This window comes from Uloborus diversus, chromosome 6 (assembly GCF_026930045.1).
Source record: "Uloborus diversus isolate 005 chromosome 6, Udiv.v.3.1, whole genome shotgun sequence".
Taxonomy (NCBI): domain Eukaryota; kingdom Metazoa; phylum Arthropoda; class Arachnida; order Araneae; family Uloboridae; genus Uloborus; species Uloborus diversus.
The window spans coordinates 74,922,978-74,939,094 of NC_072736.1; the positions used below are offsets into that span (position 1 = coordinate 74,922,978).

Genomic DNA, 16,117 nt, shown 5'->3' on the forward strand with positions numbered 1-16,117 from the left:
CGTGACATATTTTTGAATGTAGTTCAATCACGAGTACTCAAATTTTTAAGAAATATCACCTCCATATTTTCTTACGTGTTGTAACTTCTTATGAAGCGCAACAGGATTTTAGAGCTTTTGTTTACTGACAGAATGCCAAATGTTAGCGTAATTTTTTAAACATCTCTGGCTGTTAAGACAACGTAGAAAATAAAATGGAACTGCAGTTGGTTTCTTTTTGTACGATGGAATAATGCCTTGCTATCTCAAAATAGTTCAACCTTGCTGGCAGACGATGTATTTTGTTTTTTTCTTTCTTCATAAACGCTTTCTTGCGAATGGGAGAGCAACAACAAGGGTATTCGGTGTCATTTCAGAGCACAGGGGCTTTTGCACTCGAGAAAGCTTTTATACTTGTACTTATGTCATTTTGGGGATTTTGATTGCTTTATCCAAACAAGTTTTTCGAGTTATTTAAGCTTTACAAGAGTGAATTTTCTCTCGAAATACTTTATTTTTTTTTAAGTTTAAATTTTGTGTATTTACATATTTTTTGAGCAATGACGAATTGCTATTTATCCTCACTTAACCGTATTTGATGTTCCTTTGATTTTTCAGATTACCGTAATGACAAGAATAAATCTAGCTCATTGTCTTAAATATTATTTAGAGAGGCTAATTTTCGTTGTCTTGGTTACAAATCGCTTGCATTGTACGTTGCATTGAAGCAACGTGCACAAGCAGATTTTACATTGAAAAATAGTTTGTGTGTGTGTGTGTGTGTGTGTGTAAAATTACATTTTTTTCAAGTAAAACACCTATATAACTAAATGACAGAATTTCACACAGATCAAGTAATTCTCATCCCTTAAGATGAAGCGAAACAAAATTCTACGTAAATTCGCTGAAAATATAATCATTCGATAAAGTGTACGGGTGCAAATTTATTATTTTCTTTTGTTGGATTTTTTTTTTTTTTTTTTTTTGTCATTAGTTCCAACTCTTCTGTGTGCATAAGGAACATTTTACGTTCTCAGTGACATATCTGAGGGACACCTGATTTCTTTAATCGGAATCATTAATGGCCTCAATTTTTCAACTATGTTTCCAAATTAGCAAAGTTTCAGCAATAATAATGAACTGCATGATTTCGAAGCGCACCGCAAATATGAAAAGTACTGTGAGTACTGTGCATATTTCTATTGTTGAAGGATCCAGCTGAAATTTGAACATTATAAAGTGCTTGTAAAGCACACAACTATTTTGCCATTTTTGGTTAATCAAGATTTTTTTGCTTCCTGGTTTATTTGGATCTTGAGAGTAAACTCCCGATTATCGGCGGTCGGATTATCCGTTGGTCTTTTCACTTTTTGTTTTGTTCATAACGGTGATGACTTACAAATAACGAGTTTTTCGTAAAAATTAAAGAAATGTACTGATATTATAGTTATTAAATGTTTTTTAAACTTATGATTGCGTAATTGTTCGGTTTTGGCGTTTGCATATTTTTTTACATTCAGTATTATCGTTTTTAACTATAATTTAAATGTGAGTTAAAAGAAATGTGTGAGTGTAAGAGATGAGTGTTATTCATATTTGTAGTCATTATATAATATACACTAATATCGTTTCTTATCTATTATTCGGATTATCCAGGGTTTTCGCTTATCCGTGGTTATCGTGCCACCCTATTCTGCGGATAATCGGGAGTTTACTTGAGTTAACTTTTCTTTCAAAAAAACTTAGTATCCCATACTTTCGGGGAGACGCATCTTATTCAAGGGTGGGGAAGAGTCACTCAAACGAGGATAAGTCGAGAAATAGTTTCCCCTGTTACTTTTGAACAGAGGCGTGTATGAAATTCAAACAATATATTAGGAGGCATAAAAGGTACGAAACAATTTAATTTGTAAATAGGATGGATTAGCTTCAGTAAGCCCTCCAGGAAAACATCGGGGCTTTGTACATGGACGATGCTATGTGGTACTGTGATACTCCGTCGAAATTGACCTACACCATTCGCCATACAGCCCTGATCTCGCACCAAGCGACTTCCAACTGTTTCTGGCTTCAAACAAGAACCTCGGCAGAAGGCGCTTTACAAAGTCAAAAAATCCGTAAAATGCTTCATCCGCATGCAAAGACCTAAGTTTTTCTTGGAAGGCTCTTTGAAGCTTATAAAACGGTATACCAAGTGTCTCAATGTTCGTGGTACGTAGAAAAATATAGAAATGTCTTATCTTTCATGTGTTTCCCCCTTTTTTTTAAAACTTTCATACACAACTTTGACCACAATCAACAAGAGAAATTTATTTTCCAACTCCCTCTGTATTTGGGGGAGGGTGGGGGTCAGGGCATTTCTCTTTTTTTGGGGGGGGGGGCTCTCACTCTTGGGGGGGATCTTCTTGGTCTTTGCGGGGAGTACATGAGCCCCCCTGGCTTATATACTCAAAATTGAAGTTGAGAAAAAACACAAAATGACTGCATATTTGTTCATAGTCTTATTACCACTGTCGTATTTGCAAGAAACGTGCCTCTATTCATATTCTACGAGTCTACAAGGTCTTTTGAAAGTCAAAATGCTGCACTGGAATGAACGAGCAATGCTTTGAAAAGAAAAATCTGAGCAATATCTTTTTATATTAATATTTTCTGTGTTGTGCGAAGAACAAACTGAATTTAGGAAGCATTTTTTGTCTAAGAATTATTTAACAATATACAACTCGTTGCAATCTTTCTTTTATTCTCTTCCGAAACATTTAAAAGGCATAAAATTTGCTGAAGTGACACTTCTTTTCTACGCAACTCTCAGTATCTGTTTGGAATTCTTCCAAATATTTTTTGGCAACACTTCCCAATCGTGACATTGTTTTGAAGGCGTGTTGCGTGATCCTAATGCTTTTCTGGATCGACCTAGAACCTGTTAACATTATTTCAGGTTCGCTTTTTTGTGAGAGAAAAATATAAGAAATGTTTCAGTTCTTCCGTAACCGAATTTACTCCCCCTCCTTCTTTTTTTTAAAAGGTAGTAGTTCATTTTAGATATTCCTTTTATTTTTATAATATATTTTCGTTTTCATACTTTGGAGCAGTGGTTGCATGTAATGCAATGAAAACACACTTTACTATTGCGAAAAATGTCTATTTTGTTCAAACGATCTACTTGACTTCAAAGTAAGATCTTTTCGGATTTCACCCCAAAAGACTTTTCTTTTTTTTTTTCAAATGTAAACAAGAGACTGCTGCTCTCCTCGCTGGCTGCCCAATCCCCGTGCTCATTACCAGCTATAATAGAATTTAAATGAAGCAATAAATCTCTACATCAGAACTTACTCTACTAGTTTATTCAGGCACTAGCTGTAGCGCCTATGTCTGTTCCAATTTTAAGTGCAACAAAGAAATCCAAAGAGAAAAAAAAAAGTCCTACTGCAATGACTCTCACAACTAGACCTTAACTTTGAAGTGTTATTTTTTTTCGAGAGAAAGAGAGAGAGAAAGAGTAGGATTTTTTATATTGTTATAAGGAGGCCAATAACCTCCTTGCAAATGTCACAATGTTGTTGCGACGGGGGGGGGGGGCTGTTGCGAGGGACCCCCACGACATAAGGGCCTCGAAAAAGATTACCCAATCCTACAAATCCGCCACTACCCTTACCAACTATGACCGGGAAGCCCATGAACGCTCGAAGGCCCGTCCGTTTCTTTAAACGGTCTAACGCTTGTAAACCAAATTCAAAACAATGCGATAATTTCTTCCTAAATAATAATAATAATAATAAATTCGAACGCTTTAGAACGTTCTTTAATTTAAAAAGAAAAAAAAAACAACACTACGACTCTCTCTGTGTGCCATTGTAACCAAGGCTACGGAGATGGGGTCGTGGAGTCGGACTGGTTATGAGGAAAAGGAGTCGAATTCGAGAGTCGGAAAGTTTAAAATTCCAAGGGTTGGGTTCGGTCATTTTTCCTTACAGTTCGAATCTCTACCAGTGCTGGTGATTCAGAGGCGGAGTTAAATTGATTTTGTGGTAAAGGAGTCGAAGTCGGAGTCGAAGGATCTAAAATTCCCGCAATCTAAGTATGACATTTTCCCTCCGGCTCCGGAACCCTCATTTATAATTTCATGACAAAATTTAGTGAAGATACTATGTAACTAGATTTGGGTAAGGAACCTCATACACACACTGTTCTATCTATATAGATTATCTCTAGATTACTCTACGTAAGTTAGTAAAAAAAAGTAATGCAGAACTCTGGAATGTTATGAAGAACTGCTTTAGGTTTTATTCAGTGGCGGCGATTCGGGAGGGGTATGGGGCAAGGAGAGCAGCTGTTCCCCCCAATTTTATGGTTCATTTATTTATTTTATTTTCCAATTTAGGAACTAAAACTAGACATTATAAAAAAAAGCAAAAATGTCAAAAATTTCAGAACATAATTATTTTTTTACTTTGTATATCTGTTTAGGAAACATTATATAGCACAAATAGTAACTTTTAGTTTATGTATTCATTGTTTAAATATTAGTAAATCAATTGTTTTACTTAAAAACAAGCCATACTTGAAATACACCGCCAGCTAAGTCAATTCCATCCGAGGACTGCAATTTCGAGCTTATTAGCACTCATCAGCCGGCATAGGAAGTGAATGAGCTTGGAGGGCGACCTCTTAAGGAAGCCAAGAGAGCCAAACAAACTGGTAGCTAATACAGTATTCGCACTGACCAGACGAGTGACCGAAGCAATGGTTCGGTTCAACTCGTAGATTGAAGACTTCAATCGTAAATTGAAGGTCTTTATGAGGTTTTCCGCCTCCAGCTCAGTTACCTCCTATTCCGGGTTGATGAGTGCTAATAAGCACGAAACTGTAGTCCTCGGCTGGAATTGAGTGAGCTGGTGGTGTATTTCATGTATGTCTGTCTTAGCCCTGGCTATAGGACGGTAACTTACTAAATAAGCCATACTTGTTCATTGAAGTTATTACCAAGTGTTTGTGACATCTCAAAATACTTTGGGGTAAATAATGTCAGTCTAATTCATGTTTAAGTGTTTCTTTTGGAAAAGTTATTGTGTACAAAATTCATCAAAATCTTCATAATAACGTGAGTTAAGTTGTTAGATTTACATCAATTAAAACTCATCTGCTCTCAAAACCAGCCCTAGCAAAATAATTTCGTACATTTTTCTCTCGCTCTCTCTCTTTTTTTTTTCCTTTCTTTCTTTCTTTTTTTTTTTCTTTTTTTGCTTCAGGTAAGAGTTCTATGGCTTTTAGTTCTCGTTTTTTTTTCCTTTGCCCTCCCCCCTCACTTTTCAGTCCCAATCGCCGCCTCTGGTTTTATTCATTACGTCTAATTCAGTTTATGAAGTTCACATGTTTTATTTAGTTATGGTCATAAATACTGCGTAATTAAAATAAACAGTACATAGATGCTTAGAAAAGTGCGGTACTTTAATGTTTAAGTTCAATACCCATTTTATGTTTAGGAATCGGACTTCTAACCTTATTTCTTTAAACGGCGTCGATAATTTAGCATTCCATGACCTTTTCTCGCACCGGGGTATGACGTCAGAAGACTCGAACCACCGACGTCGAAGTGACGTCATTGTTCTCTATCTCTTCAACGGGGATGTAGAATCCTTTAAGTTTAGGATAAGTTCTGAATTATTTTTAAAAATTTTAACTTAATCGATTCCAGGTAGTTTAAAGAAGCGTTATCTCTGGAAGTGACAGAAATGTTTTTCCCGCCATGTCATGAAATAAATAAGATCATAGAAGTTTTGTGAAATGATTTAGTGTAAAGATTTTCAAACTGTGTGCCGAAGCTGTGAAGTCTTTATAGAGACGTCACGACACACACACACAATTTGCAGTAACTTCACAAATTATTAGAGACTTATTTATAATGAAAGTTTTGCAATATTTCGTGGCGCCCCAAAATTATGAACAAGGTTTATACAGGCAATACAGGTGCAAATAATTTATTTATTTTTGTTTGTTAGCTATAATTAGTCATAGTGGGGGAATGTGGGGCAAAGTAAAATAGTTAAGATAACTTATGGTTTTCGAATTGAACAAGTCGGATATTTGTTTTGAAAATTATTGCACATAAAGGGCGCTCAGTGTATTTTGTGAATTTGATCGACTCGAAGACAGTCGAGTTTAATAAACCCCTGAGCCAGTTTTCCATGCCGCGGATCGGACCAACAGCCAGAATTTCCTGCTAGAAGAATGGGGTTAGCTCATAAAAGTCCTTGCATGTATTTGACTTTCTTTCATCAAAGTAAATATAGAACGACAGTGGTGTAATTCATTCAACCACCCCCCTGCGCCATGGTAAACGTCGCGTGGGGGATTAAATGAAGCGATGTGGCAAAATATTAACACCGCAAAGAAATGGTTAATTCATAAAATATTTCATTTGTTTCATCAAGTTCTATTATTTTGTATTACACTTGGCGTTTAGAATAAAAGTAACTGAAATAGTTTGAATTGAAAAACATTTTAAACTTTTTTTTAAGGGGAGTAGGTGGTGTGAAAAAATTCTCAGGAGTGAGTTATCCGGTCACTCATCATGACGCGAGTTCTGAAGGGTTAAGCATAGAGTTTGACAGCCTGACGGCTCACTCGAACAAACCCACTACCTCGGAAAAGTTTTTTTTATTTGATTTTTTGAGCAATCACATTACTTATTGTTCTCACTTGACGGTTTTTAATTCCTTTGATTTTATTTTCCCCCCGCCTTCCTCTGCAGCACCACCGTCAACCGGCCCCTCCCGATGCTGCTGCTCCAGCGAAAACTGTCTCCAGGTTGCGTCTATATCCTGCACACACACGCATATATACACACCCCACCTACACACACACATACACACATACACAACACACACACACACTCGTCATTGCGAAAAACATAATTTGAATTCCAGGTGTCAAAATTCAAATTATTATTATTATTATTATTATTATTATTATTATTTTTCAGAATTCACTTTATATTGAAAACATTTACTTCTGAAACAAACTAAATATTATAACTATAATGATCAATACCAAGTCTAGATATTGCCATTTTCCTTTCTATACTATTCATTAAGAATCAGAAATTAAAATTGCATATGGATTGTTTAAATACGTAGAGACCAAAATGTACAATAATTATTTAAATGTTTTGAAGATTTTTTTTTCTCCATTGTTGGTAAAAATGCTTTGATGAACTGTAGCAGGAAATCAGTTTTTCAACAGCAGCTTAACGCAAGATTGCCAAGACAAAAAGTTAGACTACAATAATCACATGAAATTAGACAAAAGTAGCCAACCTGTGTGATGACTGCACCATATTTCTTAACTGCAATCATACCTGAATGTTTATAACATATTTCAGTATTTTATGTAAGCTTTATTTTGTCGCCTAATAACTAATTTTAATGCTGTTCAAATTCTTATTTCCAACTTCTTGAGTCAATGAACTTTAAAATGCTTGATATTTTTCATTTTTACGGCTTATTCTGCCTTCTTCATCTTAAAACTTAGTCATAGGTAGGGAGAACAAACTGCAAAAAGAAAAAAAAAAAAGTATTACTGCACAGTGTACTTTGCGAATGTGAGGAGCCCGAAAAAACCCGGTTAATTGATCAAGAACCCAGGTGAGCTGAGCTTCTTCAAAAATATTTAAAAAATTCGGGTTTTTTCAAACCTTGGTTAGGATTAGTTTAAATGCGTCGCAAGCAACTTTTGATAAAGTTAATGCACCTAAAAAATACTGATGTTTTAATACAAATCCTTCCATTGAAGATAACTGTTTTGCTGTCCCACTTTTTTTTTTTTTTGCAGAAACAAATTTTTACAAAATCTTCAATTAGCCGAAACTGAGTTAGGATGACTTACTACACCACTCACATTCTAAGTACATCATTTGATTACGAAGATGTTCAAATGTCCTGTAACAAATTGCGAGTTATTTTTATGGTTTTAAAATTTCTTTCCATCTTGCTAACTGTTGTATTTGAATGTAGTATTAAATTTTGGTCTTTTTTTTTCAGCACCATGAAATTGAGACCCCTAAATGTGGAAAAGTCCATGTATACGTACAAGTAAGTTATTGTTTCTTTTATAACTTTTAAATACTCCACTTTGTTTTTATTACCTGGTTAACTTTTTCAGTTTTGTTTTAAAACATTCTTAGTCTTTCTCTTTCACCCCAACTAAAGTTGTTAAGAAATATTTTAGGTAAAACCTTTCGAAATTAAGACCGATTAATCTAAATAAAATGCAGGGTGTTCGAAAAGTCCTTGAACCACTTTAAAAATTCATAGAACAGCAGCAAATTGTCGTATGAATATACGGTTTGTGCCATAATACTTCATAAGTTCAAGAATTTTTTATGACATCATGCATTACATTAGCATTTTCCTTCTTAATGTGGAGCCGTAAATGCTATTTCGGTATGTCTATAGTACACAAGGTTGAGCATAGGCACAAGAAATTTGTTATTCCACATTTTGGTTTTAGCGGTGAAATATCTTGTATTATAATTTGTACAATTATAGTTTTTTTTCTTGCGATTTTAAATTCGTTTTAATTCCACTACTTCGTATTACCATACATAAAAAAATACAGTAAACGCATTTGCACATTACTTAGATGTGCGTAATATTTATATATTGTAGACTATAATTTAGGATAACTTTTTAGTTCCGAAAAATAACGACTTGACCATAATTACAAGATTATCTCCCTCCCTCCTTTTACTTAACTATTCGTGTGTTAAATTTATATAAAAAAGAAGCTTTGAAAAGAGTACGTATTTGTTTTAGATATCAAATTTAATGCCCTTTGTAATGGTTCTGTATTTTAGAATTTTAATTTTACGGGAAATGATTTCAGTTTCAGATTTCAAAGGGGAATACCCTCTACTTAAATTTAGAAATCTATTAAGTACTCTGTTGTCATGTTTTTACAGGCATAAAACTTAGAATAATTAGCGATATTTGAATAATTTGCGATATTATTCGAAGCTAATTTATCAATTAGGGATTAGAGAGATATTTAGAGCGGCGTTAGCTTTAATATTTAAAATATTCTATTTTTCCAACATTTCAATGACAGATTTCGTCAAACCTGGCCCAGCCCGAAAAACCTGCAAGTTTTTTTTTTTTTTTCCGACAGACCGACAGGGAAAAAAACCACTATCTCCGTATAGTGAGTTTTCACTATTTTCTACATTTTTAAACATTTACTTCAGAAACAAACTAAACATTGATCCATACGAAGTCTAAAAATAGACACCTTGCTTTTTTTGGACAGCATACCAAATATTAGAAATTTGAGCTGCAAAATAGCCATTTTTTTTAAGCACTTATTAGACTAAAATAAGCAATAAGTATTCCAATCAAATTCCAAGATTTTTTTTATTGTGATTTAAAATGCTTTGATTAACTGAAACAGGCCATCGTTTTCTTAACAACAGCTCAGTGCGAGGTTTCCAAGAGACAGAGCCGAAGTTCAAAAGGCTATTTCGAACGCCCCTCCCTTACATCCGCCCTCACTCGAAATAACTTCGAGATGTGAAGTAAAAACGTACACGGTGGTCCAAAATTAAAAATATGCAGATTGTTTTCTTTTGATAAACTAACTGCCAAACGTATTTTTTCCCATCTTACATTTGTCTACAAAACTTCACCCTTGGTGTTAAATATATATATTTTGTTCGAACGTTACTTCATAAAGGCACTCAAAGACATTTGCGTGACGGCGCGGATCAGGCTTGGCGCGGGTCGGATCTTTTTCGAAGTAGACCAAATATAAACAGAATAAACTAATTCAGAGGACCCAGAATCAGCCAAACGTTAGATGAGAAGTAGTTGCATGGGGGGAAAAATAATTTAAAAATTTCCAATACATTAACAGGCTCAGAAAATTGAGTTAACCTGAGAGCAATGTCTTAAGCATATCTGTGAATGGTGCCGTTACCCTGCATCCCCGGTAAACAAGCACGGGTCTAAGGGTATCTTGGGGATCATACATCTTTAGCTGAAAAATATTGCCTACATCTCTGTTTTGGGGACTTGCGTTTCGAAAATGTTTTCTTGACCCCTTATTTGATCCCGAAAATTGCACTTAGACCCCCCTCCCTCTCCCTTTTTTTTTTTTGACAATGACACTTTCGTAAATCAGAGGCTGGATCCGCCTTTGCCGGTAAATCATATACAGGGTCTGTATAATAAGTAATAAGACTCATTTTTTTTATGCGCCTGTACCTTTTAAGTGCGCATAAACTGGATTGGTTGGTGGTGGGGGTTACTGGTGGGACTCACTCCGGTCCGCAGTTGCCTAGGAGTCTTTGTTCAGGCAGCGTCGTCATTATAGTGTACCTCTGTTGCAAACATCGGTTCATGTTCCAAAATGCAGAGAACATTTAAACAGCTTTACGCGACACATTTTTGTGCGGAACTTGGTAAATCGACCTCAGAGATTTTAGAGATGTGTAAGCAAGTACATGAAATACACCGCCAGCTCAGTCAGTTCAGCCGAGGACTGCAGTTTCACGCTTATTAGCACTCATCAGCCCGGAATAGGAGTGATTGAATCAGAGGTGGAAAACCAATTGATTGAGCTGCCGTTGTATTTCATGTATTTCTGCTTTAGCCCTGGCTATAGGGAGGTAACTTACTGAGTATAAGCAAGTGTTCGGAGATAAGTGTCTGTTAAAGGCGCATGTGTTTCGGTGGCACAAGTGTTTCAAAGATGGCTGGGAGAGCGTCGAGGATGAATCTCAAACAGGGTGTCCGTCAACCAGCAGAGCGTACGCAAATGTGGAGGATGTGCTAGTTGTGCGAAATTCGGACCGCCGGTTAGATGTGAGAATGGTTGCAGATGTAGTTGGACTTGATAAAATGACAGTCCACAGCATCATCGCTGAAAACTTGAGAAATGCTGGAAACACCTGCTTCATCCTCCAAGACTTCCTGTTCAATACTGGTATATCTACGCCTCTCCACCCCACTGACTGCCACTATTTAGCTCCAGCAGACTTCTTTCTATTCCCGAGGATGAAAACATCACTTAAAGAGCATCATCATGGCGCTCTGGATGCCGTGAAAGCGCTAGTACAATACTTTTAAAGGACATTCTGGAAGTAGACTACAAAGCAGCCTTCGAGGTTTAGAAGGCTCGCTGGGATATGTGTGTGCCAGGCCAAGGGCCCTATTTTGAAGAATTTTAGGTGTTAATATTAATATCTGCAATAAATTCTCAGAATTCAGCTCTCAGTCTCATTACTTTTTATGCAGACCCTGTAAATGATAGATATAGAGGATCTTTTTAAAATAACTTTTTTTTTCTCCCAAAAAATGTTTCCATCATCAGTTCTTAAATCAAAAGATTCAAGATTTGTAGATTCTCTAAAGAATATTTTTTCGCTTTGGCTTTTCTAAAATTCATTTCATAATCTGGGACAGCGCTTGATTAAACAAAATTTTAGTAAGATCTTCAGGAGAATGGGTTCTTTCACAGAATAAAAATGAGTTCATTTACAGTAATAGAAGAATTTTTTTTACCATTTTAAATTGAAATACGTGCTTTTAAACCTCATTAATATGCGTTTAAACGAGTTAATTTGAATTGCAACGATTAAGAAGCTAAGCTGAATTTGTTCTCAATGCTACCCATTATATGTCTTTACAGCTACTTAACAGAAACGCTATCAATACGCTGCTCACGATAAAAGCTTAAATTTTGGTACATCACACCCACCATTAGCTATCTTAATTGCGCTCTTTTGTTCCCCCTCCTATTATTAAAGACATGCTGCTATGTTTGCACTAGAAACTTATGTTTATACTAAAGGGCGTTTTACTTTTGGTTCGGTGCAGAAGATATTGGTAGTTCAGATAATGGTTTTTCTCTTACAAGTTAATTCATTTTTTGAAAGAAACTTCATATCTTTTTTCTGTTCAAATACTGCAGTTGGTTGGGAGAAATTCTACAACCAATATGAAGAAGAGTTACGAGTATACGAAAACAGTCCAGGCAAGTTACAGTAGAAAAATTTCATGCGAAAAAAAAAAAAAAACTCTTTATACAAAATTGGGTTTAATGAAAAATTTGTGAAGGACTCCGGACCTAAATGGTAATTTTTTTTTGTACTTGAAGGAGAATTTTCCCAAATTATATCCCATGATATGTGTTGTACTAAATTTCATCTAAAAAAGACTTACAAATCTCCATATGTTTCATTCATTTCGATTGAATGTGCTAGGGATACCTAAGGCAACGTGTTTCAATCATGCAATAGTATAGCTATTAAACTAGTTTCGAAAGAGTTAATACCAAGTCTCATTTGTTTGGTATTAAAATACAAATATATCCATTACGGAGTCCATACTATTTCAGTATACTAAATCATGTTCTTTAGAGTAAAATCTATGAATTCTTTATTTTTGCATTCAAATTTAAAAACACAGAAAATGATTTAATTCAGGTAGCGTATACCACAAAAATGGGGTGCCATTAAGACTACCATGTTACCACTGCAGTACCAGCGAACCTGACTATCTTTCTCCACATTTCTTGTCTTCATGACAAAATTTTAGTTGTTCATTTTGAGTGCTTATCAATACGTAATATAGGAAAACACCAGGAAAAATAAATCACTTAAAACCTATGATTACACCAAAACTGTGGGTAATGGAAAAATTCAGATTAAATATTTGAAATCAACGTCAAAAATTACCCTAGAAAAATCATAAATGTTTCATTTAACAGTCTTTGTTTACCAGTCTATTAGTTCTTATCATTAGGTGTTATAGAAAAACAAGGAAAAAATAAATAACTTAAAACCTATGATTGAACAAAAACTGTGGTTTATGGAAAAAATATAAGTAGATATTAGACATCAGTGTCAAAAACTACCCTAGGAATACTATAAATGTTGCAAGTAACAAAACCTGTGTTCACCAGTGTTTTCAATTATTTAATTAAAAACAAATCGATTTCTGTCTAGTTAATTTCCTCTCAATTGTTTGTGGCTATGTTTTCGAAATGATTTCGAAGCGATGAATTTTATTACTGACAAAAACTTTAAGAAACTGTTAATCCCATCAGAATGATATATTTTTTATCAAAATATATCTGTGCAATTTCTGGCTTTTCTTTCTTTTGCACTTCATATACATCAGTCGCCAGGATATACATCAGGAGCTGGAGCGCTCCAAGTCCTCTACCATGGTCACTAGTTGCCTGTCCCGCATCCGCAGCTTTTTAATTTGGATTTGAACGAAGCTATTGCCTGTTTGGGGGTATTTTGATAGTTGAAATTTTAAACCTAACTCTATTGGATTAAACTTAAACTCCAGTAGACAGTGTTAATTGTTGAGTACTTTGTCGTTTCTTTTTTCTCTTAAAAGGACAGTCTTACAGTAAAACAGTTAAACTACCTGATCCAGTTCAGCCCGGTAAAAATGAAGCATGTTAAACATAGCCAAAAAGTATTATCAAATTATCTTGCTATGGCACGAGTTTCATTGTCAATGACGTCAGAGACTCGATTAGTGAATACGCTATTTTTAAGTGAGGATATTACCATAGCAAAATTCAATTTCAAAACTCGATGGAGTTCATGAAATTGCAATGTCTCTTTATCTTTTTATGGATTAGATGGGATTTCCAATCACGTTAACTCTAACAATAATGAAACTCGAACAACAAATTTGAGTTAAATGAATTAACTATGTATTATTTTACAACATTTGATTAATTGAAATAAACTGCACACCAGGAGGTAAGGAGTCGTTCTTGGGTTGGGAACTACCATTCAGGGGTGTGCACAGAAATTTTGGGGCCCATCACAAATAACTTCTACGGCCCCCTTCAGCCTCCATATTGTTTACCCTACATCCCTACATATATTTCACCCTCACCCATCATTTTAAAAATCTCTGGCCCCCTTCAGGCTTTCGCCCATGCCAACAAATATCCCCCACCCATGTACACGCCCCTGCTAGCACTTCATAATACAATCGATTAAGAAAATATTTATCAAGAAACAATATTTTACCTCCATTAATTTTATTCTTCCACTCAATCAGTATGTGCTGCCGTAACGAGAATCACTAATATGAAAGTGCTTCATTAATATTTCCCAGCGTGGCCCCCTCATCACTTTTGCGCCCACCTGTCTGCCATATCCTGTCTTAATTATGTTGCCTTTGTAACATCTCGTCTTAATGGGAGTGCGAGTTCTTTTTGGTTGTTGTCGTATATGTGGATCTTCCTTTTGACACGACACGCAGCATGCTAGTCTTTTGAGTCCACGCTGATAATCTTCGATTTGAATGCAATTCTTTGTTAATTAATGTCTGGAAAGCAAAGTGATTTTTGGTTCTTTGTGAGGAAAGTGGCTTGGACATAAGGGAAGATAAGAATTTCTTTTCATGCAAATTAATCGGGTTGTTAACTGAATTGGTTTATTTTTTGCGTAAAGTTTTTATTATTTAGTGTATCGTGTTTTACCTTTTTTTTTTCTTTTTATCATTTTCTGATGTTGGAGAACATAGATAAAACGAAAACTTTAAGTCACCTTAAAATTTGGAAATTTTTGCTTTGTTAGATTTTTTTTTAAATAATTTTACAAAATCATGGCAATTTTTTTTTTCTTTTAATCTTTTTTAGATTGACTCAACTTTTTAACTTTTTTACATACGCTCTGATGAAGAAAATGTAAAACTCTACTTTAACTCACCTAGAAGCAATCGCTATCAAAGAGCAATCGCTATTGGTACAATCGCTAATTACATTTCAAGAAAAAAGCCAAAGCTGTGGAAGAAACCTCAGAACTCAAACGAAATTTTGAGTAAAAGAAACTATAAATCATCTTTGCAAAATAATCATATAAAATTGCAAGTAACCTAAAATCCAAGAAAGGACCAATCACAGATTGTTAAAAATACCAAGCCGATTGTTACGGAATGCAGTTTCGCCTTAATTTGGAATAATCATCTGTCTTTTGAAAGAGCCAAAACAGGGTTAGAAGTAAGAAAGTGATCGCATAAACTGAGATTTCCCTCATCCTGGTAGCTAAAATTATTTACCCCACCGTTTCCCAATATACCAATCTTTTCTTTCTTTTTCTTTTCTTTTTTTTTTTTTTTTTTTTTTTTTTTTTTTTTTTTTTGTAGTTACAGTTGAGTCATTTTAATATACTCTCGAACTGGGCAAGAAAACACTCGAGAAAATAAGTCCTGAGAGAAAAAACCCTACAAATTTTCTCCCATAAGCTTAACATTCTGCATCAGTGCTCAACATTTTATTTGATTACACTCATCGGGAAATTGCCAAGCGTTTGCTCTGCATACAACTCTGCATACAAGTAAACTAGTTGAGAGTCCATTCGGTTCAGTTTTAACAACGTTCTGCAACAGCTGCTCAAATAAATAAATTCGGCTCACTAATAGAAAAATTCATGGGTTCATGGTTCTCAGCGATATCAATTCAGTGGCTAGGGCAAGACTTAAAGATAGAGAAATCAAAATCAAACCCCAAATTTCAGAAATCAATACCAATAGAACCATCACCAGTACATTAACAAGACTTGGGACGGGACACTTCAGGGGGATGAAGATACATAAAGACTGGACAAGGACGTACTTGCCACTGCAGAAATTACCCGGACACAGAACCAAACTCCGAATCCCACTGCACCTGTCCCGCTATCCTGGCGCAATTGCAGCAAATAAGTAACAATCCGTGGGCAGACTCGGACTTTAACAAAGAAAACTGTCTTTGCATCGCTTGATGCTGTACACAAGACCCTCTCTCCTATTTAATTTTTTACCCCATAACACGAAACCAACCAACCAAAAGAAAAGTTGCTTCAACTAAGTTGCACCTTGTGAAGACAACGTAAAACGCCAGTCAACTAGTTTACAAGCAGTTTTTTTTTTTTTTTTTTTTTGAAAAGTGGATTTCACTTACCGCCTCTGTGTAGGTGGTCGGTTATCTTCTTAACCAAAAAACTCCCCAGGGCTTAATTTTTATTTCTTAATTTTCAAACTAGAGCGTAATTTTTAAGGGAGCTCTTGACTCCTGTCCTTTTTCTTCTTATTTCAATTTTTACCCATTAGATAGAATTCAAGCTATTTCG

At 35.2% G+C, this 16,117-nt stretch overlaps 1 protein-coding gene across 2 annotated transcripts in view; it reads left to right on the forward strand.

Moving 5' to 3' along the window:
• Positions 1-16,117, forward strand: part of LOC129224490 (uncharacterized protein ZK1073.1-like) — a 122,978-nt gene that overhangs the window by 42,232 nt on the left and 64,629 nt on the right. For both annotated transcript variants that reach the window (XM_054858949.1, XM_054858951.1), the window contains exon 2: positions 8,019-8,069. In XM_054858949.1, the coding sequence (XP_054714924.1) occupies positions 8,019-8,069 (51 nt within the window). The remainder of the gene's footprint in view (positions 1-8,018; positions 8,070-16,117) is intronic.